The sequence below is a fragment of the Hyperolius riggenbachi genome, chromosome 12, assembly GCF_040937935.1.
Source record: "Hyperolius riggenbachi isolate aHypRig1 chromosome 12, aHypRig1.pri, whole genome shotgun sequence".
Taxonomy (NCBI): Eukaryota; Metazoa; Chordata; class Amphibia; order Anura; family Hyperoliidae; genus Hyperolius; species Hyperolius riggenbachi.
The window spans coordinates 53,689,378-53,715,654 of NC_090657.1; the positions used below are offsets into that span (position 1 = coordinate 53,689,378).

The window sequence follows — 26,277 nt, forward strand, 5'->3', positions numbered from 1 at the left end:
GATACCCAGCGTGTGGATGAGACATGTATGTCAGTGAGGTGTGTGGCAGCCAGGGCCAGGCAGAGGCGAGAGAGGCTCCAGCCTCAGGGCGCAGTGTAGGAGGGGGCGCGCAACTCACTCAGCTATCATTCCCCTATTGTGTTTGAAGCAGAGAGAGAAATAAGAAAAGAGGATACATGGCAGTGACTGCAAGCCAGATAATTTTAGAGATTGAGGTGTTGGGGACCCCACCTCATAGTCTAATAGCAATCAGTAGTGATGGCTGTGGTGGTTGGATGGAGGGGCGTACTTTGGGGTCTCAGCCTTGGGTGCTGGAGGACCTTGTCCCGGCTCTGGTGGGAGCGCTACGCAGCTAATGTTCAAAGTGTTTTTAAGGTGGATCAGTCCTTTTGATACTTTTTGATACCGAATAAAGCTGCATATATTTGTAAGGTAATCCCAGAGTGATGACACTTTGTTTGAAATTTTTTCGAAGTGTTGCACAGAAGCCCGGTCAGGGTGTGGACTGGGCAAGCTAAAGCCACCTGAATCATAGGATTGGCTGGACAGGATGACATACATTTCACATCTACTACATTTCAGTCTAGCATGAACTAGAACGTCTGGCTGCTCTGCCCCTATTATCTGTTATGCTAACACTAGATCACGAGGTTCTCTCCTTACCAGCGCTGGTATTAAAGTAGAAATGTTGCACACGTGGCCCCTTCGGACGCCCTCCCAGGCTGGAGGTATTCGGCAGACGTCTCCATTCGTACCAAACTGCTGCACTTCCGTTGTTCACCACCTCCAGGGCTGACGAGGCTTTCTCCCCCGCCAGAGCTTCGAAGGTGATGCGTGTAGTAATGCCAACTTTATCCTGCAAGGGTACAAAATGTGAGAGTCAAAGCTGGCGCAGGCATGCGGTAAACATAGCCTCTGCCTACCCTGTGAGGCTATGAGCTTGTGCTGATGAAGTTTTTGTAATGTTCTCAGAGGCTAAGGTGGTCATACATCCATCAGGCGATTTTGCGGGGCAATCGACCTTCCATTTCAATAATTTTATGGATTCTGAGGAAAACTGGTGCCACAACATATCCGCCCGATTGATGTTTTGTTCGATTTCAGGCCAAAATCGGTCGAAAGGATCGATCAGACATGCTGGAAAATCTTGGTAGCAAGTGCTCAACCAGGTGTGCAGCAGTAACGGCGTTTAATATCCTAACCACCGGCATACCTAACGGACCATTAGCCGGTGTCCATCCAAGTGTAAAGTTCCCCCTGCCCATGCCCATTGTTTTAAAATCTTACCTGTCTACTGGTTTGACTCCTGGACTTCGTCAATGCTGTGTCTGCGATAGCCTGTACAACATGGTAACAGGCGCGTCTGTAAAAGTAACCTACCCTCTACCTACTCCTATCTCTAACCTACTCCTGACACTAACCTACCTCCAACATTGACCTACTCCAAACACTAACCCCTAGTATCAGTTGCGGCTGTCTCTCGGCCCCAATTTGTCGCCTTCCAGCGTGCCGATAATGTAGCATTGGCTACGGTTGCCCTTCCGCCGCCATTTGTTGCCTTCCGCCCTGCCGATAGTGTAGCAGTAGCCCCTCTGCCACTATTTCTTGCCTGAGGCCACCAGGCAAGGCCTCTTGACAGACACCTCCAAACCAAAAAGTGGCATGAGGAGCCCTTTATTGCAGCCAAATTTCCCCCAGGGTACCGGAGTCAGCTGATATCCCCCCTGAACACCCCCCCCCCCCCCCCTGACTACGATGAAGATGAAAGTGCATGTAGCCACAGACTGAGAGACTGACTGCACCTGCCGAACAGGTGAGACGCTATGCTGCCTAAAACTCAGCAGCGGCACCAGGAAGCAACAGTTAATTTGTGGGGAGGAGGGGGGACTCCTTGGAGGGCCCCTGTAGGCTCTGGGTCACTGGGGTAATATCCCCTTTGCCTCTATGGTAACGCCCGCCCTGCTTCCTGTGTGCCAATAATGTAGCGTTGGTTGTGGTTGAACTGTAATGTTTCCCAAAGGAGAGGTATCGTTTATCTTAATATTCTACAATACCAAACTTCACCAACAGGTGATGTTATAGGTGGAATATAAAGTAGGAATTTTGAGTGGAAAAACCCTGTTTGTCCTATCAGTTTCTAAAGACAATGCCCTAATTTTTTCTTCAGTAATATGTCAAGATATGAAATTAGGAGCCATGGAATACACTAATAATACTGTAACGTGACAAATGATAAATGAACTGGTTACCCTGTGAGATGTGGGATCTGCCACCCAGGCTGCCAGCTGTCCGCAGAAAAGTAGTGATGGCCCCAGCACACAGTCTGCAATTACATCCGGGTAATCTTGGAGAGGATCCCTAATTAAGCAAACATTATCATCTCACCAAAACATATTTAAAGTGAACCTCATGTGAAAATAAACTTATAAGTTAATTAATTATACAGTATGTGTAGTACGGGTGATAAATAGAACATTAGTAGTATAGAAAAGAATCTAATATTTTTAATTTCACTTTTAAAGCTTTATTTTAAAGATTGCATTGGACTGTCACAGTCGCAGTTTAGAATCCACACTCTTCCATTTAAAGAGAATCTGTACTGTCTGATTTGTACAATAAAAAACATACCACTCGAGTCACTGTGATCTCCTGGGTCCCTATTTGCCGTTTCCGCTGCGATCCTGGCTTTTAATCACCAGTTTTTGGCAGTGTTTACAAACAAAAAACATTGCCACTAACCAGAAAGTGGTGTATGTATATATAGATATATACATATATATACACACACACTAATATGTGTGTATGTATGTATATGTGTGTGTGTGTGTATGTATATATATATATATATATATATATATATATATATATATAATGTTACAGTATACTACAAGTTTTTATTACATAGTGAATTATCTGCACTCCAGTCTGGGATTAGTCACAGTTTCTCAGCATGTGACAGGCAACAGCTCCCTCCCCCCTCAGCCTCACAAACTGTCTGTGAGGAATATACAAAGGCACACACAAAGATCCTGGAGGGGGCGTGCATAACTTGTCCCTATCACTGCAGAGGCAGCCCCTTCCTCCCTCGGTCGACAAAGCTTGACAACGAAAAGAAGATTAGATATATTACAGAGACAGTGCAACTAGAAAAGGCTGCAGTAATTCAGACCACATTAGAACAGGTATAGGAACTTATAGGATAGAAGAAATAAGGCTGAAAATTTTGTTACTGAGTCTCTTTAACCTGAAAAAATAGCAGAAGTAATGATGACCCTTTGGACTTTTCTGCAGTAAAACCTCATTATCTGCCTTTTCCCTGACAGATAACAGGCTTTTTAGCTTCTATTTACTTTTCAGGAAACCAGCTGAATTACACAAGCTGTTCTACAAGCTCTTTTGCATAGATAACAACTCAGTTTTTTCAACTCTTGCTGTACTGGAAAAAAAGTTTCTTAGTAGGCCTAGTACTATATGTATATACATTTCTCTCATCGTGTCACTTGAGGTACGCTTTAAAAAAATCTGTCTAGTTCTGACTAGTTCAACACTGCTGTACATACACAGTTTCCATAGCGACAGATGCCAGTAGGGCAGCAACTTAAGGCCTCCTCTTCAATGCACAAACTGTGATTACCTCTGAAGTTCAGGACCATGGCGTCTGTTATGTTTCTTGTGCTATACTGGCGGTCCTGCCTGCAGGAAAGTAAAACTGGTAGCATGTAGTCTAAAGGTGGCCACACACTCATCTATTTTCCTACTCGATACCTGGCAGAATCAATCAAAACTGTCACCTAGACAGGATGGGAGATCTAAGCTGATCGGGAGCAGGGTATGAGCGTCAGTCGATCGAAGGCCCATAGTGTTGCCCTGCTGAAATCTACTGAAAATCAATGTGCTGTGTGTGGCTGGAACCAATCCCTCTCTGATCAAATCATTAAAATAACTGGATGTTTATTCTACATGTCTACTTACATGTTCTCCTTCTCGTCCATCGGGGTGTCTTGGTGCTCCTCATCTATTAATGGGAATTGTTTTGCAGAAACAGAAGTAAAAGGTCGCCCATGTCCAATGACTTCCAATCCATCTATGTCCTGAATGAAGGAAATGGAGATTGCCAGGAGTGGAGAAGCTGCATTAGTATCAATATGACTCAATACACATCTCCAAAATCTGAATATAAAGAGGAACTTAAACTGAGGATTGAACTTTATTCCAATCAGTATCCAATACCCCCTTTCCCACAAGAAATCTTAACCTTTTCTAGAATAGATCATCAGAGGTGTCTGTATGGCTGATATTGTGATGAACCCCTCCCACAGTGTGATGTCATGACTAAGGTCCTGAAAGTTTGCTGTCCGTGAACCTCATTGCATTGTGGGAAATAAAGGCTTTTTCCAACTGCCAGGACTCTCAGTAACGATCATTCCTCAGAAATCACCTGGTAGAACTAAAGATGTCACCAATAACTCTCATAGGGCTTGATTCACTGCAAATAGCATGCCTTATCCTAGTTAACACTCCTTATCAGAGATAACACGCCTTATCAAAGTTAACATGCCTTATCAGAGTAGCATAGTGATCACTACGAACTTATGCCTGCTAATTGGCAATGACGAGAGCTCCACTCATCCTGTCCTGAGCCCCTGCGGGTTCGTAGTGCTTGCTATGCTACTCTGATAAGGCGTGTTAACTTTGATAAGGCATGTTATCTCTAATAAGGTGTGTTAACTCGGATAAGGCATGCTATTTGTCTTAGTGAATCAAGCCCATAGAATGCAGCGTGTTTCTCGGGACTAGGTCTGGATTTTCAAAGTTGCCTTTATTCTTCTGAAAATTTAAAAACTTTACAATTTATCATGATATTTGCCCTTTAAAGCAGGGGTCCCCAACCACCGGGCCGCGGCCCACTGCCGGTCCGTTGGCAGTTTCCAGCTGGGCCACGGCGGGTCTGTCATCTCCCCCTCTCCCCCGCGCCCGCCGCTCCTGTTGCCTTATGAGCGGGGGGCCGCTTACGGATTCCCCCAGGCGCCGCTCTCCTTCAGTATCTCCGATAACAGCAGCGCGTCTTGCGGAGGAGGCGGGGCAGCGGTTGCCATGGTAGCGACGTAGCATATCGCCGCTACAGGAAGCCGCTGCCCCGCCTCCTTCCCTCCTCCGCAAGACGCGCTGCTGTTATCGGAGATACTGAAGGAGAGCGGCGCCTGGGGGAAACCGGAAGCGGCCGCCCGCTCATAAGGTAACAGAAGCGGCGGCCGCGGGGGCACCACCTCCCTATACTGGGCACTTTACTAGCCATGCTGGGCACTATACTAGCTATACTGGGGCACTATACTAGCCATGCTGGGGCACTATACTAGCCATGCTGGGGCACTATACTAGCCATGCTGGGCACTATACTAGCCATGCTGGGCACTATACTAGCCATCCTGGGGCACTATACTAGCCATCCTGGGGCACTATACTAGCCATCCTGGGGCACTATACTAGCCATGCTGAGCACTATACTAGCCATGCTGGGGCACTATACTAGCCATGCTGGGGCACTATACTAGCCATGCTGGGCACTATACTAGCCATGCTGGGCACTATACTAGCCATCCTGGGGCACTATACTAGCCATCCTGGGGCACTATACTAGCCATCCTGGGGCACTATACTAGCCATGCTGAGCACTATACTAGCCATCCTGGGGCACTATACTAGCCATGCTGGGGCACTATACTAGCCATGCTGGGGCACTATACTACCCATGCTGGGCACTATACTAGCCATCCTGGGGCACTATACTAGCCATCCTGGGGCACTATACTAGCCATGCTGGGGCACTATACTAGCCATGCTGGGGCACTATACTAGCCATGCTGGGCACTATACTAGCCATCCTGGGGCACTATACTAGCCATGCTGGGGCACTATACTAGCCATGCTGGGGCACTATACTAGCCATGCTGGGGCACTATACTACCCATGCTGGGCACTATACTAGCCATCCTGGGGCACTATACTAGCCATCCTGGGGCACTATACTAGCCATGCTGGGGCACTATACTAGCCATGCTGGGCACTATACTAGCCATCCTGGGGCACTATACTAGCCATGCTGGGGCACTATACTAGCCATGCTGGGGCACTATACTAGCCATACTGGGGCACTATACTAGCCATCCTGGGGCACTATACTAGCCATGCTGGGCACTATACTAGCCATCCTGGGGCACTATACTAGCCATGCTGGGCACTATACTAGCCATGCTGGGCACTATACTAGCCATGCTGGGGCACTATACTAGCCATGCTGGGCACTATACTAGCCATACTGGGGCACTATACTAGCCATCCTGGGGCACTATACTAGCCATCCTGGGGCACTATACTAGCCATGCTGGGGCACTATACTAGCCATGCTGGGCACTATACTAGCCATGCTGGGGCACTATACTAGCTATACTGGGGCACTATACTAGCTATACTGGGGCACTATACTAGCTATACTGGGCCACTACCTACCTATACTGGGCACTTTACTAGCCATGCTGGGCACTATACTAGCCATGCTGGGCACTATACTAGCTATACTGGGGCAACTAAACTCCCTATACTGGGGCAACTATACTAGTCATGCTGCCGCACCCCCCCCCCCCCCCCTCATAACCCGCTGCGCACAACACTGTCCACTAGGCCGCACACCACCCACATCCTCCCCCTAACCCCTCCCACCCATATACAGTTCCCTGTTGTCTAGTGGTCCTCCTCCCTCCCCTATACAGTTCCCTGGTGTCCTAGGGCTTTAGCTCCAATATAGCTTCTCTGGTAGTCTAGAGTGGGCCAAACATAATGCAAAGTGGGGAAACCACTTAGCGGCCACATTTAATGGCTCTGATTGCCAGATTTGGCCCGCGGGATGGAGTTTGACATGTATGCTCTATAGGATACAGAGGCTTCCCCCCCACTGTAGGTAAGTATTTGCTTTCATCCCTGAGTTTTGCCTCCAGGAACACTTCTCTCAAAAGCCGACTATGCCAAAAATGCCATAAATTCATAAGTCCGATCCCACTTTACAGAGGATTTACTTATTATTTGGGGGGAAAAGTTTTGAAAAAAGTCTTGCCTAAACTTTGGGCAACAGTGAAGCCAGCCTGCTGTTATAAATGCTAAATTAGGATGTTAGAACTGCTTGCACTCTTGTATGTACGAACGCCTTAGACACTTTTTATCGTGCGTCTAAAATATTTCCCAGAACCAATTCAGTGCTGTGAAAACAATCCTCCGCCCACCTGTTTGTATTTTTAGGCGTAATTTCAGCTGAATGGGCTGTATGGAAGCCCATGGCTCCGGGACTGAATGATTCTCAGTCATTTTCATACACAATATGTTCTGTAGGCACAGAAATGCTGATTTCTGGAGGCATTGAAAGCGCTTCTCTGCCAACACAGCGCATAATGGAGCAGCATTAGCGCTAATGGAACGGCGCTCAAATCTCTGCTGTTAGGCTTCGCTTGTGCTCACAAATCATGATGCGTTCCCGCGCTTGTTACAGTGCTGAGGAGCAGAATAAGCACAATGTGTTCCAGAGGAAAATGCGTAATAATCTAAGCTCCTCTCGCTTAGAAAATACCGACTTATTGTCGCTAAATGGTGCTTGTGCAGCTAGAGTGGGCGTCTCACTCGCTTGTGCGCCATAAAATCTAATCTTTTTAAAATGGTTTGTGGGTGGGGAGATCTTGGAAAAATGTTTTGAGTGATTTAGAGGACAATTAAACTGCAGCAAAAAGCTATGGAAGAACCTACGTTTTTTAATGGACTACTGTAGTGAGAAGAATATGGAGTCTGCTATATTTATTTACTTTTAAACAATACCAGTTGCCCGGCAGCCAAGCTGATCTATATGGCTGCGGTAGTGTCTGAATAACACTGGAAACAAGCATGCGGCTAATCTTGTCAGATCTGACAATAATGTCAGAAACATCTGGTGCCTGATTCACAAAGCGGTGCTAACTGTTAGCACGCCTGTGAAAACCCCCTTAGCACGTCTAAACAAGCTTTATGCGCGCAAAACTTTATGAGCGTAAAACTTTACGCGCGTACTGCACAGAGCGCAGGGCGCTCCGCGCGAAGTGCCCATTAAAGCCTATGGGACTTAGCGCGCGTAAAACTTTGCGTGCATAAAACTTTGCGCGCGCAAAGTTAGTGCGCGATCTGATTGAGAAATCCAGTGCTAACCTACTTAGCACCCTGGTTAGCGCGTCTAAAGACTTTAGACGTGCTAAGTAGGTTAGCACCGCTTTGTGAATCAAGCCCCTGATCTGCTGCATGCTTGTTCTGGGTCTATGGATAAAAGTATTAGAGGCACAGGATCAGCATGACAGCCAGGCAACTGGTATTGCTTTAAAAGGAAATAAATATGGCAGCCTCCATATCACTCTCCCTTCAGTTGTCCTTTAAGGTGGCCTTGTTATGGACTGGATAGCACTCTTGCTATTTGTGGTTAACTGCATTCTGCATCACTCAAAATGTTTTTCAAAAATGGCAGCCGTCTCGCTTTTCAGCGCTAGAGTCCCAGAATTGAATCTTAACCAGGACACTATCTTCGGAGAGTTTGGGCTTGATTCACAAAGCGGTGCTAACCTACTTAGCACGTCTAAAGTCTTTAGACGCGCTAACCAGGGTGCTAAGTAGGTTAGCACCGGATTTCTCAATCAGATCGCGCGCTAACTTTGCACGCGTAAAGTTTTATGCGCGCAAAGTTTTACGCGCGCTAAGTCCCATAGGCTTTAATGGGCACTTTGCGCGGTGCGCCCTGCGCTCTGTGCAGTACGCACGTAAAGTTTTACGCGCATAAAGTTTTGCGCGCATAAAGCTTGTTTAGACGTGCTCAGGGGGTTTTCACAGGCGTGCTAACAGTTAGCACCGCTTTGTGAATCAGGCACCAGATGTTTCTGACATTATTGTAAAGTTTTACGCGCATAAAGTTTTGCGCGCGTAAAGTTTTATGCGCGAAAAGCTTGTTTAGACGTGCTAAGGGGGTTTTCACAGGCGTGCTAACAGTTAGCACCGCTTTGTGAATCAAGCCCTTTGTATGTTCTCCCCATGCTTGCGAGGGTTTCTTCCCACGTCGTGAAAACATGATAAAGGAATGCTGAGCTGGGGTAAAAAGGTATGCTTCTACTTACCTGGGGCTTCAACACTTGTAGTGTTGAAGGTCACTCACTGTCCTTCCGGTCTCAGCGCTGATTGGGGTCACGCACTTGGCGGAGTGCCTCCTTAAACACTGACCTATAACCGGGAGCATTCTGTGCAAACTGCAAAACCACAGAACGCTTCCAGCTATGGAAGCACATTTGAGGGAGTGTGCCACTGGGTCAACGCATGCACAGAAGTGCGCGACTCAGCCGACAGGCTGAAAGGTCGGTAGTAGTCTGCAGCACGCAGCATGAAGCTCCGCCCTACCATTTCCTGAAAATCACAATTGCAATGTACTGTACATGACCGACAATCGCACGAAAAATTGTGTACACACGGAGAATCGCGCTTAGAAAAAGTTGCAAAATGCATTCAGATACATAGCATGAATGCAATCGCAATTTGCAATGGAAAAGGGCTCAATAACAAATGACCGTAGCTCGCAGTTTTGTTTCTTACCGGCTTGGTAAAGTTAAGCTCCTCCATGACGGCTCTCAGCTCGTGCCTTCGGTGCTAGCAAATACAAACTCTTGTCCCAGGTATCGTGCATAGGGGGCGCTCCAAGGAGCCTGGGAGACATCATCACCCAATGATAAGAGAAGAAAATGCAATGGAAGTCACATCTAATACTGATTCAGATGAGGAGAAACAGTTGCAGCGAGGCACTGCTCCTTAAAGTCCCCTTATTTCCAGTGGGGATACACAGTGGTAAAGGCAGGTGGGGAGAGGGGTGCCTGACAGCTGTTTTGCAGGCTATGCCTGCTTCTTCAGAGGCAAAATCAAGGGTAGAGACATTTATCAAGAGTGTCTGATACAAAATCATTGGTAGGTTTTTATAAGTCCGTGCAGAAATTGTCTCTGGGTACATGATTTTTGCCTCTGAAGAAGCACGCCTAGCCTGCGAAACAGCTGTCAGGCACCCCTCTCCCCCACTGCCTTTACCACTGTGTATGCCCAACTGGAAAGATAGGGTCTCTTTAGGAGCAGTGCCTCGCTGCAACTCTTTCTCCTCATCTGCAACTGTCTTTGTTGATGAGCACACTACTGGATACTGTTCTGGTGTGTCCGCCCTGCTGCATTTTGATGCCAGGTACTGTCCATCTTTCTTAACCACACTACTACTGAATCACTAAGGCTGAAGAGGAATGATTATCCTATATTAATTAATAAATATGGACCAAAATGTATTGTTTATTAATATTAAGTATATTTAAAAATGTGCTCAGAGGATCATCACAAGTACCACTTTGCAGAAAACGCAAAAAAAAGTGTCTAGCCTGATCAATGCCTTTTATTAGTGTTCAAATGTACGATTGTGGATGGTGTAAGACAGGGGTGCCCACTGGGTAGATTATGAGTTACCGGTAGATTGCTAAGGACTTCATGTGCTGCAGTTGTGGCTTGTGGTAATCACTGATGGACTGCCGCTGTGCATGTGCTGCAGTTGTGGCTTGTGGTAATTGCTGATGGACTGCCGCTGTGCATGTGCTGCAGTTGTGGCTTGTGGTAATCACTGATGGACTGCCGCTGTGCATGTGCTGCAGTTGTGGCTTGTGGTAATCACTGATGGACTGCCGCTGTGCATGTGCTGCAGTTGTGGCTTGTGGTAATCACTGATAGGCTGCCGCTGTGCATGTGCTGCAGTGGTGGCTTGTGGTAATCACTGATGGACTGCCTCTGTGCATGTGCTGCAGTTGTGGCTTGTGGTAATCACTGATAGGCTGCCGCTGTGCATGTGCTGCAGTGGTGCCTTGTGGTAATCACTGATGGACTGCCTCTGTGCATGTGCTGCAGTTGTGGCTTGTGGTAATCACTGATGGACTGCTGCTGTGCATGTGCTGCAGTTGTGACTTGTGGTAATCGCTGATGGACTGCCGCTGTGCATGTGCTGCAGTTGTGGCAATCACTGATGGACTGCTGCTGTGCATGTGCTGCAGTTGTGGCTTGTGGTAATCACTGATGGACTGCCGCTGTGCATGTGCTGCAGTTGTGGCTTGTGGTAATCGCTGATGGACTGCCGCTGTTCATGTGCTGCAGTTGTGGCTTGTGGTAATCGCTGATGAACTGCCGCTGTGCATGTGCTGCAGTTGTGGCAATCACTGATGGACTGCCACAGTGCATGTGCTGCAGTTGTGGCATGTGGTAATCACTGATGGACTGCCGCTGTGCATGTGCTGCAGTTGTGGCTTGTGGTAATCACTGATGGACTGCTGCTGTGCATGTGCTGCAGTTGTGGCTTGTGGTAATCGCTGATGAACTGCCGCTGTGCATGTGCTGCAGTTGTGGCTTGTGGTAATCGCTGATGAACTGCCGCTGTGCATGTGCTGCAGTTGTGGCAATCACTGATGGACTGCCACAGTGCATGTGCTGCAGTTGTGGCATGTGGTAATCACTGATGGACTGCCGCTGAGCATGTGCTGCAGTTGTGGCTTGTGGTAATCACTGATGGACTGCTGCTGTGCATGTGCTGCAGTTGTGGCTTGTGGTAATCACTGATGGACTGCCGCTGTGCATGTGCTGCAGTTGTAGCTTGTGGTAATCACAGATGTACTGCCACAGTGCATGTGCTGCAGATGTGGCTTGTGGTAATCACTGGACTGCCGCTGTGCATGTGCTGCAGTTGTGACTTGTGGTAATCACTGATGGACTACCACTGTGCATGTGCTGCAGTTGTGGCTTGTGGTAATTACTGATGGGCTGCCGCTGTGCATGTGCTGCAATTGTGGCTTGTGGTAATCACTGATGGACTGCCACTGTGCATGTGCTGCAGGTGTGGCTTGTGGTAATCACTGATGGACTGCCCCTGTGCATGTGCTGCAGCTGTGGCTTGTGGTAATCACTGATGGACTGACGCTGTGCATGTGCTGCAGTTGTGGCTTGTGGTAATCACTGATGAACTGCCACTGTGCATGTGCTGCAGTTGTGGCTTGTGGTAATCACTGATGGACTGCCACTGTGCATGTGCTGCAGGTGTGGCTTGTGGTAATCACTCATGGACTGACGCTGTGCATGTGCTGCAGTTGCGGCTTGTGGTAATCACTCATGGACTGACGCTGTGGCTTGTGGTAATCACTGATGGACTGCCACTGTGCATGTGCTGCAGTTGTGGCTTGTGGTAATCACTGATGGACTGCCGCTGTGCATGTGCTGCAGTTGTGGCTTGTGGTAATCACTGATGGACTGCCGCTGTGCATATGTTGCAGTTGTGGCTTGTGGTAATCACTGATGGACTGTTGCTTTGCATGTGCTGCAGTTGTGGCTCGAATCTGTAGGTAATGTACTGAGATATATAACAGAGGCGCCAAAGTAGTGTAATAATGAATACAAACTGTTTAAAAAGAGGAGGTAGTGGTGGACTTACCTCCTCCAAGTAGACACCAAAAATCGTTGGTTTATAATAAACAACAACAATTTTATTCATAATACTCCAAAGATGCAACGCGTTTTGCAGTTTTGATCCTGCTTCATCAGGCAAAAGAACGGAGGAGAAACATAAAGGCTCAAAAGTAGAGCCAAGCCCCCCTGTTTGTAGGTAGATGTTACCTCGTAGATCAACTTCAATTCCTAATTTTTGAAGTATCTTCGAAGCTGAAAAAGTTTGGGCTTCTCTGGTGTAAGACCTTAAAATGCTTATTCCATACTGTGCACTCTACCTGTTTCTTGTTTGATGGTGGCAGGCTTGCCTATATGTGTGATGGGGGATGGGTAACCACGCTCACACTGAGTGAGTGCCATCATCAGTCCGCTCAGCTCATCGCCGATACGCTCGGACACATTCCAGAACTCGCTTCCAATACGGTATCCCTACAGATATGGAATGTTACATGCTGTGGTCCAATCATAATTACCCATACAGATTCCTACTGCTGAGCTCCACCCACCTTGCCACTCCCCAGTGACGGGGCACAGCGGTCTATTGTGTGTCTGTCCTCTTGTATCCCGCGGTAATCTTCACACGTGTTCATTACAAGCTGCTCGCTGGGCTTACACAGGCGACCTGCATCCATGGAAGATAGTAAGAAAGCAGATTATTAATATACATTTATATAATGCTGACATTTTCTGCAACACTTTCTTGTCACTAACCTCCCTAGACCAGAAAGGCTCATGATCTAATGTTTCAAACCAAAGTTTATGTACCAATTGCTAGACTCAGGCCGATTTCACACTGCAAACTGGCGGCAGCAATCCGGAGCGTCGCGTCCGCGCACCGCCAGAAACAGGCGTTCAGGGAACACCACGTTAGTACCCGGTGTTCCCAGTTTGGCCACCAGCTAAGCCGGAGGTGAAGCTTTCGGTTACTTCCTGCTTGGGGGCATGCAAAAGTAAACAGAAGCGTATTGTAGAAATGCGCTTCCGCGTATGTGCGCCGCAACGTCAACTTTTTCAAAAAACCCGCGTCGACAAAGACTAAGGGCTCGTTTCCACTTGTGCGGTGGTAATCGCCGTGGAAAAAATTTGCATGCAGATGCGAATTTCGCATGCGATTGTATGCGAATTTTCATGCGATTTCGCACGGATGACTATGTATGCGAATTTAACCATGGCAGTGCCTGTGTGCTTTTCCATTGTTTCTATGCGAAATCGTATGCGAATTCACATGAAAATTCGCATACTAAAACCGCATGCAAATTTCCAACTAAATAAATTGTATGCGAATCGCATAGCGGTATGCGGTATGCGAATTCTAATGGCTCTGCCGTGCAGATTTTTTCTGCACAGAAAAATGCTCAGAAATCCTGACAAGTGGAAACAGGCCCATCCACTTGTATTGTCTATGCGAATCTGCATGCAGGAAACGCATGCAGATTAGTTCTGCACTAGCATTAGATTAGGGACTTCCGGCGCAGCGTACCACAACGTGGGAAGTATGAATTTCCCCATAGGGTTGAATTAAGCTGCGGTAGCAGTGTGGAAATTTGACGCACCGCACAAGCGCGTGAAAGGCCCCTGAGGAATATACCACCCATGATCCTTTTGCTGCTAATGCCTAGTTGACAATGCTGAGTCTATGCGGCTGTCAGCTTGGAGTTGCAGCACTGGCAAGCTAAATTATAAACGAGGTAGGGACTGTAGGTGTATTCTTAACCTGAATCTGTCCATATGTCAAAACACTGTCCCATCTCTGTCCCTGTACCTCCTCTATGCGCCCCCCCCCCCCCCCGGTCTCTCTGTGCCTCCAGTGTCCCCCTCTGTACTACCTCTGCCCCCCCCCCCCCCCCCCCCCCACTGCAGCAAACTGTAATTTTACTGATTTAAAAAACATTTTTGTTTTGAATTTTCTAAAATCGATTTTCTCAAGAAACTACAAGGACTTTTAAAAATGTTTTAACTTGTTCCCACAGAATTTTTGGGGCAGAGTCCCAATTTTGGGCAATTTGTACCAGAAAGTCATTCAAAAGTCAGGTACACAGCAATCAGCACAGCTGCAGTGACTAGTGAGGTGAGCTGCATTTCTTCTTTTACTAATCATAACCATCCCATGCCCGGCTAGATAATAACCAAACCTCGGCACAGGGCACTTTATTTTCTAGGTATTACTGATATAGGTAGCTTGACTATATAATAACCAATCCTGGGCACCAAATATTCTAGATATTACCGATATCAACAGCTTGACGATATAAGCAAACCTCGGCATCCAATATTCCAGGTATTACTGATAACCGTAGCTTGACTATATAATAACCAAACCTCGGCACCTAATATTCTAACTATTACCGATATCTGTAGCTCAACTATATAATAACCACACCTCAGAACCCAATATCCTAGGTATTACCGATACACGTAGTTCAACTATGTAATAACCAAACCTCGGCACCCAATATTCCAGGTATTGCCAATATCCATAGCTTGACTATATAATAACCAAACATCGGCACCCAATATTCTTGGTATTACCGATAGCCATAGCTTGACTATATAATAACCAAACATCGGCACCCAATATTCTTGGTATTATCGATATCCATAGCATTGACTATATGAAAACCAAACCTCGGCACCCAATATTCTAGGTATTACCAACATCCGTAGCTTGTCTATATAATAACCAAACTTGGGCACCCAGTATGTTAGGTATTACCGATATCTTTAGCTTGACTATATAATAACTAAACCTTGGGAACCCAATATCCTAGGTATTACCGATATCCGTAGCTCAACTATATAATAACCAAACCTCGGCACCCAATATTCTACGTATTACCGATATCCTTAGCTTGACTATATAATAACCAAACCTCGGCACCCAATATTCTTGGTACTACCGATATCCGTAGCTTAAGTATATAATAACCAAACCTCAGCACCCAATATTCTAGGTATTACCGATAATAGCTTGACTATATAATAACCAAACTTCAGCACCCAATATTCTAGGTATTACCGATATCCGTAGCTTGAGTATATAATAACCAAACCTCAGCACCCAATATTCCAGGTATTACTGATATCCGTAGCTTGACTATATAATAACCAAACTTCGGCACCCAATATTCTAGGTATTACCGGTATCCGTAGCTTGACTATATAATAACCAAACTTCGGCACCCAATATTCTAGGTATTACTGATATCCGTAGCTTGACTATATAATAACCAAACTTCAGCACCCAATATTCTAGGTATTACTGATATCCGTAGCTTGACTATATAATAACCAAACTTCGGCACCCAATATTCTAGGTATTACCGATATCCGTAGCTTGACTATATAATAACCAAACTTCGGCACCCAATATTATAGGTATTACCAATATCCGTAGCTTGTCTATATAATAACCAAACTTCGGCACCCAGTATTTTAGGTATTACACCGATATCTTTAGCTTGACTATATAATAACCAAACTTCAGCACCCAATATTCTAGGTATTAATGATATCCGTAGCTTGACTATATAATAACCAAACCTCGACACTCAATATTCTAGGTATTACCAATATCCTTAGCTTGACTATTGACTATATAATAACCAAACTTTGACACCCAATATTTTAGGTATTACCGATATCTGTAGCTTGACTATATAATAACCAAACTTCGGCACCCAATATTCTATGCATTACCGATATCCGTAGCTTGAGTATATAATAACCAAACTTCGGCACCCAATATTCTAGGTATAACCGATATCTGTAGCTCAGCTATGCAATAATCAAGCCAAGGCACCCAATATTTTAGGTATTATGAATATTGGTAGTTTGCCGATATAACAGTCAAGTGCCAGAGCTGATATTTGGAGCTTGAGCGTCCCCATATGTGCGCCGATATCCAGAGACTGGCTACATAATAGCTGGAACCTGGCACCCAAATTAATCACCTGGCGCCCCATTGCCGTATAGTTACATTGCGGTCTATGGCTGCACCTGATTCAAGAGACAGACTGTGCGCCCAAATTAACCACTTCCCATAAGGGTATATTTAAAGGACAACTGAAGCAAGAGGTATAGGGAGGCTGCCATATTTATTTCCTTTTAAGCAATACCAGTTGCCTGGCTGTCTTGCTGATCCTCTGCCTCTAATACTTTTAGCCACAGACCCTGAACAAGCATGCAGCAGATCAGGTGTTTCTGACATTGCTGTCAGATCTGACAAGATTAGCTGCATGCTTGTTTCTGGGGTGTGGTTCAGACACTACAGCAGCCAAATAGACCAGCAGGGCTGCCAGGCAACTGGTATTGTTTAAAAGGAAATAAATATGGCAGCCTCCATATCCCTCTCATTACAGTTGTCTTTTAACTACTTGCCGATTGGTCCACGCCAATTGGCGTGAGCAGTGCGGCAGCCCCAAGACCGCTCCACGACGATTGGCGTGAACAGTCTTCTATGGGGCTAGCAGGAGATCGCACGCAGGCTGCGCGCGCATCTCCTGCTTGGGGGGCGGAGCTCCGCCCCGCCTTCAGTCTCCGATCGACGCTCGCGAGACTGTTAGATGGCAAAACCGCCGTCTAATACCTGTGTACAGTGCTATGATCTGCAGCAGCGCTGTACTGGGGACAGCCGTGTGTCAAATGGATCAAAAAAATAAATATTTATAAAAAATAAATAAACAACTATGGAGTGATCAGACCCTACCAACAGAGATCTCTGTAGGTGGGGAGAAAAGGGAAGGGGGGGGGGGGGGGGGGGGGAATCACTTGTGTGCTGTGCGGCCCTGCAGCTTGGCCTTAAAGCTGCAATGGCCATTTTAGTAAAAGAATAGCATGGTCACTAGGGGAGGTTTAACACCACGGTCCTCAAGTGGTTAAGGGACATACCAGGAGACAGGAGTTATTCAGTAATAATAATGTAAAAAGGGGATAAAGGAAGTGTGTTATGATAAGAATATAGCGGACTCACGGGATAAGGAGTCGAGCTGCCTCTTGCGCAGGGTCATGTGATACTGCCAGTTGAGCAGAGCATTGTCTTGTTTGTGTTGATGGCGGAGAATCTCCTTCTGCTGCAGTCTCCCCGTCCCGTCCTGCGCCCCAAGGCTCGGAAAGTCAGGCTGGCTCTGGTCTGGGATCAGCTCAGCAACCTGAACACATCAGAAGTACAGGATGACATACACTGAACAGAATGACATTTATTTTATAGTTCTTGCAGGCACAACAATCTCCTGATCCAGCTACTTGGGGTCAGACTGTAGGACAATCTCAGGTCTGTTACATCACATAAATTAGACTGCACAGCTTTCAGACTGTAATCCAAAAACCTAAGTTTTTATTCTAGTTATTTGATCCTGAAAATGCCAGAAACTCGCTGCAGACATCTCCTAGGCTATTCTATCTGACATGAAACTAAAGCTTGCATAACTGCTGAGAGAGAAGGTAAGAATATTAGAAACAGTCAAAATGAGAACGGATTGTTATGCCTGTCTCCTCCTAATAGCAAACACCTCTGATGAAGCTGCCCTACGGCGAAACGCGGTAGGTGGTTGTTTCGGGTTGGTGTACTGTTGTCAACCCTCCATTAGTAAGCTCTTTTTTTCTCTTATAGCTTACATTGTGCCTCTGTTCTTTGTCATTCACTGTTCTGGGTATTTGTGTCTGGTTCTCCTTACTTTTGGGTTTGCACAGTCTGAATTCTAGTCATGCACTTTTGCTGCAGGAATTCTGCAGTAATTACAGTATATGCAGGCAGCCTGCATTTTGCTTTTCACTAATGTGCGGTTCTTTTTCTTATGCACCTTATTGAGTCCACCAGCACTATCTTCACCTGACTATCTCTTTGCATTGACACTTTTTTGTGCAGAGGATATACCCTCTGTAGCATGAATTTTTGCACATGCACTTTATAACTGTCTTATGCATTAACCTCAGGAGTTTATTTAAAGGACTGCTCTAATTCTGTATATATTATGACTTCCTAATGGTCATTATCTGATTACCACACCATATCCTTACATATTACTATTATTATTGACTGATTGATTTATAAAGCACCAATATATTCCGTGGCACTGTAAAAAGTGAGAAACAAACCTGGGGTACAAAATAATACAGACAATGGTGTAATTAAGTTGCCAAGACCTTGCATGTTAAAGCTGAATGAAACCCAGCATTTCTTCTTAGCTCTAAAAAATTATTTACAGCATATTATATACAACCAGCATTTTTTTTTACTAGAACAGCATTCAAAGGGTTACACAAAGTTCAGTGCAAAAAAATCTGGGCGCATCCGAAGTTTAGATAATGTTATCTTGCGTTTACTTAATTGTATCAAGTGAGGAATGTGACACATTCTCTGACTGTGCAGAAGCTCCTGGACACAGACAGACACTCAAAGCATTTCTGCCTTCAATACATAATGAATAAAACCAGTTATGAATAAAATGCAAAGTCAGCTGTCAAAGCAAAAAACTGTACTTTTGGGAACTAGTAATTTCTAAATGAATAATAATACTTATGCACAAATGCAAATATGATAACCGTATGGCATATAAAAAGTAGGAAAACATGTTTTATTGAATATTATGTCAGGGTTTTATACTGCTTTCATGAAAAAGAGGAGGAGGCCAAGGAGTAAGGTGTGGTCCACACCAACCAATGCTGATGACAGATCAAGAAGGATGAGTATGGAATAATGACTTTTTTGTTAGTATTTCTTAGTGTTCATTGTTTTCATTAGAATGGTGCCTGTCCAAATCTTGCTGTATCCCCTTCTCTCCCCATTATTCCTTCCCCCCCTTCCCCCCCTGCACAGATAAACTGGCAACCAATGATATTCAATTGGCCAGTGCACACTTGAATGTGTTTTCCCCATGCAGATAAAAACAGACAGCAGTGAAGCACTGGGAGCATTTTCTCTATCAATTACATCCCCCCACCCCCCATGGGGCCCCCTGAGGTTTCTGGGCCCTCCTTCAGCTGCATCCCTTGCAGGGTCTATTGTTACGCCCCTGCCTCTCACTATGGCTTTTCCTACTGGGCCACTCCACTGTATTATACCGGTAGTTATAATTATGCCTGAGAAAGAGTCCTTATGGCTCCAAAATGGGGCTTGAGTGTCAAGTTTGTTCATAATGATGGTTGTAAGGTAGAGCATAGACGCTGCTGTATTATGAACAATAAAATGATCAATAAAATCAGTGGCGTAGCAATAGGGGTGCAGAGGTAGCGTCCGCATCGGGGCCCATGGGCTAGAGGGGCCCCGAGGGACCCACCCCTCAAACACAGTATTAGCTCTTTATTGATCCTGTGCTGATAATATTCACTTCTATAGTTGATTTGAATACAAGTGATCATTAACACACAGTTTCCCATCCCCTTCTTGCACCTCTGACACTGTGGTTGTCCTTGATTGGTTTTGGTGTGTTGTATCAATTGTTATCTATAGCATGCTTGGGGGGCCCCAATGCTAAACTTGCACTGGGGCCCACTGAAAAAAATGTCTGTCTTTGCTATATATATGTAGGGGACATTGAGGCTTGGTGGTGGACGGGAGGTATATTTCCTTGTTATTTGAACTGTGGTCTCGGTAAAAACTAGAAGTGTGCCTGGGAAGGAGCCTGAGATCACTTGGCAGCTTGCTGCCTTTGTTGTTTTCTTTTGAGGGCCAGATTCCTGGAATGGGAGGGAAGGAAGGGTGGGCCTTCCCATTCCACCCAGGTACACCTCTGGTTTTCTGTGAAGCAGGAGGAAGCTCTGTGTGAGAATTTACTTACAAAATGCAGCACAGATGCAGTCTGAGGGGAGTTGATGTGGAGGGAGCATGTGTGCTGCTGACCTCCTGACAAGTGTTTGGAGGCACTTCTGTGAGGCAAACCATCCATACTGTGGACTGCGTGCTGGCTGTGACCCCTCCAAACTTTTCTGACTCTCTCTCTCTCTATATATATATATATATATATATATATATATATATAAAGATACATATATATATCTTCACTTTTGTGAGATACTGTAAGTTTGAAAGATCAAGTTTCGAGAAAAAATTGCGTACACACATCCAATTGTGATTGGCCAATTTTACCAACTCCATGTAGTATGAGAGCCAACAGATTGTAAATACTATGAGCAGATTGTGTAGGTAAACTTTCATTCTACATGGAGGTGGTAAAATTAGTAAAACATTAGCCAATCAAAATGAAATGTGTGCATCCTAACTTAAAAAAAGCTCTTATTACCCTTCCAGGTTTTATGTTTTGGGGCAATTTAGGACATTTTGGGTACCTGGAGTCAAAGTTTTCATACACTGAGGAGTCAGATGATTTTTGTACCAAACCCACAGCCCTGTAAGTATTAGACTAAAGGTGGCCAGACACCGTACGATAAAAAGATCCAATTTTTCACCAACTCAATATTTTTGATCGGTTGTCCCAAAAAATCAAGAGCTTTTCTTTGTTTTCAAACAATAAATCTGATCGACTTTCCCGTTTTTTTATAAATTTTTGGAGATTGGACATGTTGGAAATTTCAGACCAACTTTATCAAGAATTGTATGGTGTGTGATGGATTGGAACTGTACATCAAGTAAATGGCAATCAATTTTTTCTGAGCTTTCAATTATTTTATTCATGATTGGGGAAAAATTTAACATAGGTGCGTGGTACATTGGTCAGATTTTTGAATTGTTACAATCAGTCAGAAAAAGTGATTGCTATTCTTGAATTGAACAGATATTTAAAAAAATTGTATGGTGTGTGGCCACCTTAAGAAGTCGGAGTCGAGGAGTCTGAGCCATTTTGGATACCTGGAGTCAGAGTTTTCATATACTGAGGAGTCAGAGTCGGATGATTTTTGTACCAACTCTACAGTACTGGTTAAATGTACCGCTACCCTTCCCCCGGTGACAGGCAGAGTGGTGGGCAGCAGCGGCGATCACTTATGAATCCTCCAGGTGTCGCTCTGCTTCACTCCTGAAGCTCCCATTGGCTTACTGTCTTCCTCTGTACACGGCTGCGATGCGTCACGTGGCCTGATGTGTGTCAGGTGACACGCCGGTGAGCCGTACGAGGACGCCGCAAAGCTGCTGGAAGCTACAGGAGTGAAGCAGCCCTGGGCCCAGAGGCTTCTGCTGCGCACAGCTCTGCAAATGTAGGAAGGAACGCCCCCCCTCCGCCCCGCCAGGAATGCTGGTTGGCTGAGACTGCCGGATGCCTGGGTTCCGGTTAACCAGGACTTTACTGTACATGCTCCATTTGTCGTACGAAGCAGGAAAGGAAACACACAGAGAGAAACACATTTTCATAAATGCCTCGTATCTATGATAACGTCAGAAATGTCTTCATTGTGAAGCTATTATTACTATTCTGAGACATACTGAAAGTTAGACCTTTTCCCCCGGGAGGAATGACGTGAGGAAGAAACTATTACCTGGAAATAAGAGCTTTCCACAGAAAACGACTCACCTGCAAGTTGCCTCTTGTCACAGCTTCTCTGCTCAGCTCCTGCAGACTACCCAGAATGCTGTGCGGTTGCAGCTGACCACGTGTATCGCCCAGGTGTAACTCTGCTGCAGAAACATCAGGGTTAAAGGATAAACAACCAGTACAGATGTGATGTATATGGACATTTCTAACTGTCCAAAAGTGGAAATCTTTAGAGGATGAACGGAATGGGCCAATCGAAGTGGCAGCACTCAGGGGATTTGCACAGTAAGCAGTGTATCAAAGGGACCCTGAGCAGTGGATAAAAGCAGAATTTACACTTACCTTGGGCTTCCTCCAGCCCAACGTAGGCCGCGTGGTCCCTCTGCGTCCTCCTGGCTCCTTCCCTGGTCCCGGCTCCGATTACAGGACGACTTTGGCCTGAAGTCGTCAGGTCTGCTTCCCGCTTCCGTTTATAGTGCCGTTATGCAGGCCTGCTACACATCATCATGCTGGTTGGCGTTAGAGTCCTACGCCGGCAGTTCAATCTCAGAGAACCGTGCTTGAGCAGGACTCTCATGCCGGCCAGATGACACGCATCCAGCTGGTGTAATGGCGCTATACATGGAAGCAGGAAGCTTATGGTCCCTTCAAACGGATATTTGCATACGGAGGAAATGTGTTGCTCACCAATAGCACTACACAATCCATTTTGTAACTTAAAGTCATGTTTTATTGTCTTTTACCGCCAGTATATAGCTGCTATGACTTTCTAATACATTGGCTGGGACCCACAGCAACAGTATACGCTTCAGTTAAAACACTTCCTAGGATTCACACCTCTCGGTTTATGTTATTGGTTTAAAACATTTGCAGGAAGTAGCGAATAGAATACGATTTCATGTCTCCTTTTCCAGCCCTTTAGCTTCTCCAGATTTAGGAATATAAATTGGCCAGAGAAAGTCACAAATGAAGAACTGTGGAAAAACGACTACCAACAGAAATTCAGTTAAGGAAAAGGAAGTGGGGTTTGATAGGCCCGCCTTCAGAATTTCCGAAGGCCTTAAAAAAAAAAGCTGTAGCCATGAGATAGATGTATATCATTGTTAAATTCCAGAATACAACACAAGAGGGCGCTCCGGGCTTGTTTTTACTTGAAGTTAGATGTTAGGCAATCATTTGATTGGCAATAAAATCAAAAAAACAATATCAGCGCAGCCAAGCAAATCTTAACATGTGGAACACTACATATATCGCAGCCAAAGTCCAACGTCTCAGCAAAACGTCTTCAATTAACATAAATAGTACACTTCAGCGCGAATTCACTTGTGTCCACCACCGAAAACACCATAAAGGTAATACGCTTACCAGATTATCACAGACCTTAACTACAGGGTCTGCAATATGGCTTAATGAGGTCAGCAGCAGGTATCTTCGCAGCCGGCCTCCTCTCCAGACAAGCCGAGCAATCTAATCCTCAATTGCAGTGTTTCACCAAAAATGAGGCATGCAAAGAGACAAAGAGACATGTGAGTGACTTTTTAAAAACTTTTATGTTTTTTTAATGATATTAAAATCGCTGTAGATACGCTTAGATGTGCGTTTGTCTCTTTGCATGCCTCATTTTTGGTGAAACACTGCAATTGAGGATTAGATTGCTCGGCTTGTCTGGAGAGGAGGCCGGCTGCGAAGATACCTGCTGCTGACCTCATTAAGCCATATTGCAGACCCTGTAGTTAAGGTCTGTGATAATCTGGTAAGCGTATTACCTTTATGGTGTTTTCGGTGGTGGACACAAGTGAATTCGCGCTGAAGTGTACTATTTAAATCATTTGATTGGCATGGAATTTTTTTACTCCTCCATTTGAAGCAGAACACAAACATGATATATCACATCGTCATATGGTCGGGTCTAGACTTTTTGCTGTCTGAGGCAAACTTGTGAGGATGCCCCCCCCCCCCCCCATGTGGAATGATCACACAGCACCCAAAAATGTATCACCCTCAGTATAGGTCGGTAGCCAGGTATAGGTGCCCCCTGTATAGGATAGCCAGGTATAATTGCCCCAGTATAGGTAGCTAGTATAGTTGTCCCCAGTATAGGTAGCGTTGTTGCCCACAGTATACGTAGTATAGTTGACCCAGTATAGGTAACTAGTATAGTTGCCCCCAGTATATGTAGTATTGCCCCAGTATAGGTAGCTAGTATAGTTGCCCTCAGTATATGTAGTATAGTTGCCCCAGTATAGGTAGCTAGTATAGTTGCCCCAGTATAGGTAGCATAGTTGCCCCCAGTATAGGTAGCTGCCCCAGAATAGGTAGCATAGTTGCCCTCAGTATAGGTAATATAGTTGCCCTCAGTATAGCTGCCCCAGTTTAGATAGTATAATTGCCCTCAGTATAGGTAGTATAGAGGACCCAGTATAGGTAGCTGGTATAGTTGCCTGAGTATAGGTAGTAGTTGCCCCAGTATAGGTAGCAGCCAGGAAGGAGGCCAGCGGGCACAGCGGTGGGGACACAGTGGGCGGCATTGAAGAAAGAGGCGACTTGTGGGACGTCACGCACGCTGCACTCCGACTCCTGGAATGCAAGGAAGAGGTGAGTTAATTATTCCCTGCCCACTGTCGCCGCATCAGCATGCTGGCATACTATCTGGAGGGGGAGCACGGATGTGGGGGAACCCAGGTGTGGGGGGGTCCGACCGTCTCCCCACCGCTGTGCCCCCCTTCCTGGATGCTACCCCTTCCAGCTCACCTCACGTCACCCTCACCCCCCTCCACGGCCAGGCGGATGGCAGTAAGCTGGGTGGCGGCAAGCCAAGCACACTTCCTGGCCCTGCCTGGCACCGCCCCCAGATTTCCTGAGGTAGACTCACTTGGCATCATGGGTGGGCCGGGCCTGCATATATATATATATATATATATATATATATATATATATATATATATATATATATATATATATATACAATAGAATTATACTGTATAGACAGGCATACCTGAAAAGGGCTTCTCTCTGGAAGTGGAATCTTCTGGTGCGGGACGAGCCACTAGGAGGCGCCGTTTTCTGCTCTGCTCTTTATCATGTGACCTGCGAATGAGGACTCTGTTGGTCACTGGAGACTTCTGATCTTCTGTTGGCCGCCGTGGAAGATGAAGCTATTAAACAGGAAAAACACTGGCCTCAGTTTTAGGTTCTACCATGAAAGTCCCATGAAAGTATTTTTGTTTTTTGTTTGCATTGAAGCTCATTGATCGGCTGATGTCAAATAACTCACATTCAAAGTGCCTGGTAAGGTGTCTTCTCCCTACACCACAGGCTGTCTGAGCTACAGGCTGCAATCTTCTCACAGAGATTCAGTCAATGCCTTCCCATGCAGCCCGAAGAGTGGGATGAAGCAATACAGGCAGCAGTAGTAGCCACACCTACAGAGCCTGAAACTGGCTGCCTGTACAGCTACATCTGTTAAATCAAAGTTTATCTGTTTAATCAAAGTTTAAAAGCATGAACTTTAGCTGCAGATCCTAATTTCACGCTCCAGTTTTGTACACCCCTTACATTTCTGAAGCTCTAAACAATCATCCAGGATAGTATCAGTTGACAATTGCTGTTGAACTGCGCTGAGGAAGGCTCACAACTTCGTATCATTCCTTCTATGCAGGTGTTGCTGTGGCTAGACTGTTATGGCGGGGTTATGGTGTCCACGCTTGTAATATAATTCCTGCAAAGATGCCTCCTGGTTTTGGTGTGTGTGTGTGTGTGTGTGTGTGTGTGTAGGGGGGGGGGGGGGGGGGTCATGGGATCCTGGACACCAAGAAAACCTGTAGAGAAAAGAGGCAAAAAGAGAGACCCTGCAAGGCCCCCGAAATAGTTGTTGGATTCATTGTGGATTTGGGCTTAATAGTTGCAGATTGGCCAGCAAGCTCATGGTGAACCAGAACTCTTAGGAGTGTGTAAGTCCAAAAAAGACCATAAAGCCCTGTTACTAACACGCTGTGTAAAGCAGAAATTTGCCTTCCTAAAACAGAAGAAGGTAATTGCGTTTATTCAGGTTGGAGTTAGCATCAGCTGTCCCCCAATGCATCAGTGCCAAATATACACACATATTGCACCTGGACTCAAGCCCATGCTGGACATCCATTTATTGTACAGCGCTGCGTAATATGTTGGCGCTATATAAATCTAATAAATAATAATAATAATAGAACACTGCAGCATCTATCGAGAAGTCTTCCATTTACCGTTTGAGAAAGGTATTTACCGAAACAGCGCTATCAGGGTACTTTGGGACACTTTTCATGTG

The 26,277-nt window shown here is 45.7% G+C and overlaps 1 protein-coding gene across 1 annotated transcript in view; it reads right to left on the reverse strand.

Annotated features, from left to right (window-relative positions):
- Positions 1 to 26,277, reverse strand: part of MYCBPAP (MYCBP associated protein) — a 118,247-nt gene that overhangs the window by 75,737 nt on the left and 16,233 nt on the right. Inside the window, 10 exon segments of the mRNA XM_068263041.1 lie at positions 664 to 856; positions 2,250 to 2,358; positions 3,973 to 4,091; positions 9,640 to 9,693; positions 9,695 to 9,738; positions 12,822 to 12,984; positions 13,062 to 13,177; positions 17,525 to 17,702; positions 22,017 to 22,120; positions 24,973 to 25,132. Of these exon segments, the coding sequence (XP_068119142.1) occupies positions 664 to 856; positions 2,250 to 2,358; positions 3,973 to 4,091; positions 9,640 to 9,693; positions 9,695 to 9,738; positions 12,822 to 12,984; positions 13,062 to 13,177; positions 17,525 to 17,702; positions 22,017 to 22,120; positions 24,973 to 25,132 (1,240 nt within the window).